At 48.7% G+C, this 8,231-nt stretch overlaps 1 protein-coding gene across 2 annotated transcripts; it reads left to right on the plus strand.

Moving 5' to 3' along the window:
• Nucleotides 1-1,266: 1,266 nt before the first annotated feature.
• On the plus strand, nucleotides 1,267-5,380 carry LOC123147276 (protein NTM1-like 9). Of its 2 annotated transcripts, none has more exons than XM_044566517.1 (7): nucleotides 1,267-1,658; nucleotides 2,235-2,521; nucleotides 2,819-3,148; nucleotides 3,255-3,497; nucleotides 3,573-4,376; nucleotides 4,638-4,719; nucleotides 4,834-5,380. In XM_044566517.1, the coding sequence occupies exons 1-7, from the start codon at nucleotides 1,490-1,492 to the stop codon at nucleotides 5,022-5,024; spliced, it is 2,106 nt and encodes a 701-aa protein (XP_044422452.1). In that variant the 5' UTR covers nucleotides 1,267-1,489; the 3' UTR covers nucleotides 5,025-5,380. The 2 variants fall into 2 exon arrangements, with proteins under 2 accessions (XP_044422452.1, XP_044422453.1); XM_044566518.1 differs by having other exon boundaries at nucleotides 1,275-1,658; nucleotides 3,258-3,497.
• The last annotated feature ends 2,851 nt before the right edge of the window (nucleotides 5,381-8,231 follow it).

Here is an 8,231-nt window from a genome sequence, read left to right on the forward strand (position 1 = left end):
CACATAAAAAAAGCAAAAAAATCCAAAAAATGTTCCCTATTTATTAAAAAATATTTCCACTTAAAAATGTACAACAAAAAACAAACAAAACAATATTATTTTTAAACATCTGTTCAAACAATGTTCCTTTTTAGATAGATGATCCAATTTCTTAAAAATAATTTAACTACTCTTTAAAAAGTGTTCCATTTTTTTTGAAAACATTAACTTTTATTAAAAATAAGAAAATTTCCATGTTTAACATTATCATCGACATTTATTAAAATTGGATATAAATAGTGCACAATGCACATGAAGCAGGTATATTTTTTCGCCCGGTATAACGCACGGGCATTTGTGCTAGTATGAACCAAACTCAAGTTTCAGTTTTATTTATCAAAAAACTTGTCTGAACTAAAGAAACAAGTCTGAACCAAACTCAAGTTTCAGTGTTATATATCAAAATCTGAACCAAACAAGTATGAACTAAAATCTGAACAAACGAGGTGGAGGGCGACGAGTTGGCTGGGGTGTAAATGGTCAGCCAGTAGGAGACGCCGACGACAAGACTCGACTACGCTCGCCGGAAGGATTGGGAGCGATGGGGGAGGCGGCTCCCTTTGCGGGTCGCAGCGGGCAGGTGCTCCCCTCCCCCTTCTTCCTCTCGATTGGTGGCAGACGGCGTGGCCCCCGACATGGGTATGGAGGAACACCGGCGAGGGAGCTCGGACCGATGGTGGACGAGGCGGCTGTGGAACCCGACGATGCCAAGGCGAGGCGGCGAGGGAGCTCGGACCGGTGGTGGGCGAGGCCCCCGACGTCGGCGTGGAGGAGCACCGGCGGCGGAGCCTGTACGGGTGGCGGACGAGGGAGCCCGGGCCGGTGGTGGGGGAGGGAGCTTCGACAGTGACGGCAATGGTGGGTTGGGTGCTCGATCTCATGCGTGAGAGAGAAGAGAAAAAGAAGACACAGAAGAAAAAGGATGCAAACGCGGGCCAGGCTCGGAGATACGGTCGATTTCTGCGTTCCTCTCAGCCCGGCTGAGAGGGTTCCTTTTGCATCCGCGGGCCAGTCTGAGTACGTCGCACAGGACACCAAACACATTCGATTTTGCATGACGGATGCGAGACAGGTGCGGCCAGGAAACCAAACACGCCCTTTGATGACTCCCCCGGATCACTGCTGGACTGGTTCACTGGACAGTGGGCGGTGTGGTGCGGCGGCAGTGGCCGAACCGTAATATTATGGTTATCAAGGGGGTAAACACGGACGCGGGGTATATACAGAGCAAATTCCGGACGCGGTAAAGGAAGGCACGCGGCACTCGCTTTCTTCGCACACACGTCTCCTCCCCGCATCCTCCCCTAAAAATCCCCAAATCCGACCAAACCCTAGGCAAAATCCACTCCCCTCCGCTTCCTTCGCTGCTAAGTATATCCCCTGAGCTCCGAATCTCCTACCGGGTTGGGTCTCGTAGTCGTTGGATGAGAGCTTGGGACAGTGGAGGAGCATGACGGTGATGGAGCTCAAGGCGCTACCGCTCGGTTTCCGGTTCCACCCCACCGACGAGGAGCTCGTCAGGCACTACCTCAAGGGGAAGATCACGGGGCAGATCAAGAACGAGGTCGAGGTGATCCCGGAGATCGACGTCTGCAAGTGCGAGCCGTGGGACCTCCCAGGTACTGCCGCTCCTGCCACCTCTTGTGTGTGTGGGGATGTTTTGGTCCTGGAGCTTGGATGATCGTCTCGTATGCGGTTGGACTCGGGGGCTCCGTCGTGTCTTTGTTTTGCGGCTTCTGATTTTGGTCGCTGCGATTCGTGCCTAATTTGGGGTTCTGAGTTTGATTTCCCCCCCATTTTGTCTCCCCCGTTTTGTACGCGTTGCTGTTCTTGTAACCACTTCAGCCAGTCTGTTCTTGCGATTCTCCGTCGGCGCGTTCTGTTTGGGGGATTCTGATCCCTCGGCACCATCCTTTTTTGTTAGTTCGTTGGATTCACTGGCTGATTCTCGCGGTTTGCATCGTGCTGTTTGGGGGCTGCGAAATTCAGTAAAAAAGGTGTTCGGGTGCTGATATTTGATACGATTCCCTCGATGCCTGCTATATACAGTATTTCTCTAGTATACCCTCTTTCCGAGATGCGATTTGGTGCGATGCAGTTGTAACTATTGGGCGTGGTGCTATTTAATAATTTGAATGTCAATACCTTTGGATGAAGATTCATTTCTTCTGACGCCGGTATTGTGGTGCTTGCAGATAAAGCTTTGATCCGCTCGGAGGATCCAGAGTGGTTCTTCTTTGCACCCAAGGACCGCAAGTACCCCAATGGAAGCAGGTCAAACAGGGCGACGGAGGCTGGGTACTGGAAGGCGACAGGGAAGGACAGGGTCATCAAGTCCAAGGGCGAGAAGAAGAAGCAGCATATGATTGGCATGAAGAAGACCCTTGTGTTCCACCGAGGACGTGCCCCGAAAGGGGAGCGCACTGGTTGGATTATGCACGAGTACCGCACCACCGAGCCAGAGTTTGAGTCTGGCGAGCAGGTATGGGCCTCTATCTGTTTCTTTCTCAGTTTTTCTTGGCAGTGCTGTTAGATTCTGTTCACAGTGCGGTTCTAAGTTCTTAGATATAACAGGCTCATTGACCAACATCTTCTGAAACCTACTAGTTTGATTTTAGACTGTAAAATGAAGTAACCACATAATCAACACAGTACAAATCCGATTGTCTGCACGCTTTGAGCAGTCAAAATAAACAAAAAGAAAATTGCCCCTGGATTGGAAATGGTTACTACTACCTCGTTGTCTGATACTTCTGCTGTGATATTTGTGTACTTTCAGGGTGGTTATGTTCTCTACCGCCTATTTCAAAAGCAATTGGAGAAAACTGAGCGCTCCATTCCAGAGGAAATGGATAGAAGTGGCTACTCTCCCACTCCATCTCGTTCAACTCCTGACAACATGGAAGCAAACGAGGAAGCTATCACACTCATAAATAAGGAATCTCCTGAATCTGGTCTGCATGGATGTCCAATTGAGTTGCCAGGTACAATTGATACTCCGGGCACACCGGTTACAAGGTGGCTTGCAGACCGAAATGGCAATTCGGGGATAGATGAAGCAAATGTTTTAGGCATGCCTTTTCATGGTAATGTCGATGAAAGTCCCAAGGTGAGCAGAACTGTGTACCTCTATATCATGCATTATTTAAGTGTACAGTCTCTCAAAGTGAGTTCAGGTCCTAAGTCCTCATACTGATTTATCACATATAATGAAGCAGGCTGATATGTCGGTTGGCTCTTTGGCTCACCTAATTGATTCACAGACGGAAAATCTCGGGTCTCATGAATTTGCAACCGTTTCTGCCCCCATGTTATCGCATGAGGATTTGGACAAGCTTCTACTTCAGTTACCTCATAATTCAGTGGAAGATTTCTTGAATGAAACAATTGCTGATCCGGATGAGCATTCATCAACTGCATATAAAGTTCAGTATGATGCAGACACTTGTTTTATGCAGGTAATAATTATTTTGGCATCTGCTGTATATGTTATGATTATCGTCTGCCTTCTTATATTTGTTTGTTCTCTGTAGGCTCAGGGCGAGTTGCTATATGATGGTCCAAACTGGTTCGGTAATTTTCTGTCAGATGACACAAATCCACAACAAAGTGGATTATATGAGAATGCAGCATTGCTTCCTTATGGCACTAATCCGGATGTACTTTCCATGGACTCCGGCGATGAGTCCTTGCAAGATTTGTTCAATAGCATGGACGATTCAAGTGGGCAGAATGATGTATGGAGCAACGGATTTGGATTTAATCCCATGCATCAGCAGTTACAGTCTACTGTGCATCCGAACTATATATTTTCTCAACAGGGCATTGCACCGAGGAGGCTTCGGCTACTGGATTCATTGTCTGATGTCAATGTTGAGAGTAGAGAGTGTATGACCAGAGATGAACATGAAGGTGAAGAGTCAGATATTGTAACTTCGAAGTGTACGAGTGAATCTGTTGAGTCATCTGCAGATGTAGATGATTCTGAGTCAACCGGGGTTACTATTATGACCCGGCGCCGTGCTCTAACTAGAAGTGTGCCTTCCGACTGTGATGATGCTCAATCAACGGGGATTACAATTATGGCCCGGCGCCCTGCTCCAAGTTCAAATATGCCTTCCGATGAAGCTGATGCTGAGGCAACAGGGATTGATATTATGAGCCGACACACAGCTCCAAGTTCAAGCACAGATAGCTCATTTAACACCGAACAAGGGACTGCAGTGCGAAGGTTACGGCTACAATCGAACCTTGATGCAGGATCATGTTCCAGTGTTGATGGTTCGTCAAGTTGCATTATAGAACATGGAAGTGAAAACGAAGGCCTGGAAGCTGAGGTGAGGACTTCTTTCTTACTCCTGACCTAATTCTTCAACTGGACTTTGGTGGTAAAAGATAGATATTGGATGTCCTAGGGTTAGTTTCATTATAGAATGCGTGGAAGGTGTCTTATTTTGTGACCTGTTCCTGTGCTTTCTTCATTCGGCCTGTTCTAGCTTATATGAACTCCTGCATGACAATGATGCCTGTCAACGAGCTGCAGTTTGTAATCTATGTTGTTGAAGCAATACTAACATGTTTTGGTATTTGCCTTCCAGATTGAAGAGCATGTGGACACAAACTTCCCTGATGACGCTGGCAACAGTCATGCTGATGAGCAAATGTACATGCCTGATCATGGTAACTAGTCTGCTGAGCTATTATACATCTTATTATCTTGTTATTGTTGGCTTCTGCTTTGCGAAGCCTATTCAACATATTATTGACATGCCGATGCTGCAATGCTTGATCCAGAAGCTAATTCTGGCATGAGGCTGCGGAAGACGGCAGAGAAAAGCGACAAGGAGAGCAAGCAGGAGTGTGGTCTACAGTCACATGTGAGAGCACCAAGGAAGAGGGGAGGCTTTGCAGCACGCATGATCTTGCCAGTTCTATCGGTGGCTCTTCTCGTCCTTGTCAGCGTTGGGATCTATGGATGGGCATAATAGCTCTCTTTATGGTGGGATTTAATGTGTCACATTTTCCCCACATCGGCTGTGATCATTGTACATACTGTGTCTTGCTGCCTGCGTTTAAGACGGTTGTAAGACAGCGAAGTGTTTGTTCCCCTTCGGGCGGGGGACTGTGAAATGAAGAAGTGAGGTAACAAATGAGAAGCGGGATGAAGCAAGGAGCAACTGTTGCTGTAGATGCCTGTGACTTAGTACATGCTAGTTTTTGTTTTCCTGTCATCACAGATGTTGGCAACCAGGTTGTAGCCATCCATTATGTGTGTTGTTGTGATGATGTAAGGTCTGAACCTAATTAGATCTGTTGCTGATCCTTTATCCATTTTGTACTAGAACTTTGCAGTTGCTTAGCAGTCAGCACCGGCACACATCTGGTAAAAGAAAACCAGATAAGGTAAGTCGCGTCCCTGACGCTGCCGCAGCGGCTGAAATACTACCTGAGCTCTCAGCAGTCAGCATCGGCGCACATTTGGTACAAAAAAAACCAGATAAGGTAATTAGCGTCCCTGCCGTCGCCGCAGTGGTTCAACCCTACCGCTCTTTCCTCCTCTCCTCCCCCTCTAAGCTCTAGTTCTAGGGTCGTGTAATACCCAGGAAGAGGGAGAGAGATCGGAGCCGAGATTTGGGTGAGGACGAGAGGAGCAGGTGGGGGGATGAAGCAACAGAGGTTGGAGATCAATTCACTTTCTTATTCAAATGAACCCTAACAGTGGCATCGTTGGCTTAAGTATCTACCACACACACTCGACATGGGCTTACACAAGTTATACGGGCTCCGGCCCAGAAGACTCGTAGGCTATGACCCAACTCAAATCCGTGCAGTTCGTGCACTCGTGTTCGCTGCAGGTTAGGTGCTGCTACCGGAACCGCAGGCGTGACAGTCGCCCTTCTTGAGGCGCAGTGTCACACCCTAGCTAGTCATGCATCAGAGTGTGTGCATCATGTTTAAAATTTCCATTTAACTTGAAATGGGGATTGTGAAACCCTCAGAATCATTCCTGAAAATGATCCAAATAAAAATTTCTCCAAAAGGGTCCAAGAAAATGCTCATGTTGCTCTCTGAAAATATTGGACAGAGATAAAAATCAAACCAATATTTTTAAGAAGCTCATAGGTATTTATTTTGGGCATTTGGAATTAATGCATAAATATTTGCATTGGAAATATATTAATTATATATATTAATATATGTCCAAATATTATGCCAATTATAAAGGAGCTCTGGAATAATATATCTAGCTCCTGCAAAAATTGGCATAGGGTAAATAAATGATTTAATATATTATTTAAATCAAAACAAATGTCAGAAATTAGAAAACAGAAAAATAAATAACAGGAGGAGCTTACCTGGGCTCCTCCACTGTGCGGCCCAGCCAGCTGGCTGGCCCAGCCAGCAGGCGGCCCAGCCCGCCTCCCTCCTCTGTCGTCTTCGTCCTCGACAGAGGGAGGGGAGTGTGGCCGGCGCGCGCGCGCGCCACCGCGCCACGCCACCTGCTCGGCTGCCTGCCTGCCCTCCCCTCCTCGCTCGATGCCCCGGACGACGCCACGCCTCCCCCCTGCTCTCTCTCACTCTCCCTCGGCTCCTCCCTCCTCTCCCTCGCGCTCTCTCTCACACGGCCGAACACCACCCTCGCCGCCGTTCGCCATAGCAGCCGTCACCGGCCACCCCTCGCTCCCCCGACTAGCTCAGGAGCTCCGCCTCGACCCCCTCTTCCTCCCCACCGATCCACGGGTCTCCGGAAGCCCTGCATCGCCGCCCACGTCGCCGTTCCCCTCCTCGGCCACCGGAGATCGTCGCCGTCGAATCGAGAGCTACCGGACGTCCCCGAGCCCGCTAACCATCCCTGCAGCTCCGCGGTGAGCCACTGATTCGATTCCCCCTTGCCCCGTCGTCCCTAGCATCCTGTAGTTGCCGTCCCCTTGAGCTCCGAAGCTCGCCGCCGCCGTGCCTCGTCGCCGCCGTGGCTGGAGCCGTTGTAGCTCGAAGCCGAGCACACCATCGTGCTCCACACCTCACCAGGAGCACGTAGCACGCACCAACGCCTCCCCTAGCGCCCTGCATCGCCTAACCCGCCGTTGGCCGAACTCCGGCCGCCGCTCACGAGCTCGCCGTCGTCGGTACCGGCCACCACAGGCACGGCCACCACCACCGTTCGACGCGCGGGAGCAAGGGCTCTCCAACGAGCCCAAGCACGGCCTCGCCCGTGCCCTGTAGCGCGTTTCCGCATCGCGCCGCCGTCTCGGGCCTCGCCGGCGTCATGTCGCCGGTGGGTTTGACCCACCTTGACCACGGCAGGACCCCCCTGTGTCCCTGACAGGTGGGCCCAGCCCTGTTAGCTAATTAGGATTAGCACTAACCGAATTAGTTAAACTAACTACCCCCCCTGACACTGACCAGTGGGCCCTAGCGCCACTAATTCCTAATTAGGATTAAATTAACCCTGTTAAACCCCCCTGTCACTGACGTGTGGACCCCACACGTCAGGTTTGACCCCAGCCAGCCGCAGTTGACCGCTGACGTCATGCTGACGTCATGCTGGCGCAATATTTATATTTCTGGATTTAAATTAAATCAGGAAATTCCAGAATATTATTTAAATTTCAAAAATTCATAACTTTTATTCTGTAACTCCAAATTGGACAAATTATATATGAAAAATGATCAGAAAAATCCAATCTATCCATCTGTACTATCTTCATGCATGATCAAACAAGTTAAATTGATGTTTCAAGCAGAACAAGGAAAAACACTTTAAAAGGCCATGTTTGAGTTTGAAATTTGAATCTTTGATTCAAATTTGCTCAAACCCTTCTGGTCTTAATTGCATTAGCCCAACACACTCATATTGCTATGTTTCATGCATGCATCATATTGTTGCACATTGTTTGGTGATGGTTGTGTATCGGTGTCCTTTGCGACAGGTTCTGCCTCCGAGGAGTACCGTGATTACCCTAACGAAGAACCATATCAGTGCATCGAACCATCAGGCAAGCAACCAACCATTTGATCATATCGATACAATCCCACGTTCTCGCTCCTGCTCTCTTTTACTGCATTAAGACAACGCGTTTCAAACTGCTGTGTGCTACGGTAGTTGAACCCATTTCCTCTGCATGACCTGTCATTGCCACAGTAACTAGATGAAACCCACTAGCATGTGTAGGAGTTGATTGAGCCATATG

This window comes from Triticum aestivum, chromosome 7A, assembly GCF_018294505.1.
Source record: "Triticum aestivum cultivar Chinese Spring chromosome 7A, IWGSC CS RefSeq v2.1, whole genome shotgun sequence".
In the NCBI taxonomy this organism is placed as follows: Eukaryota; Viridiplantae; Streptophyta; class Magnoliopsida; order Poales; family Poaceae; genus Triticum; species Triticum aestivum.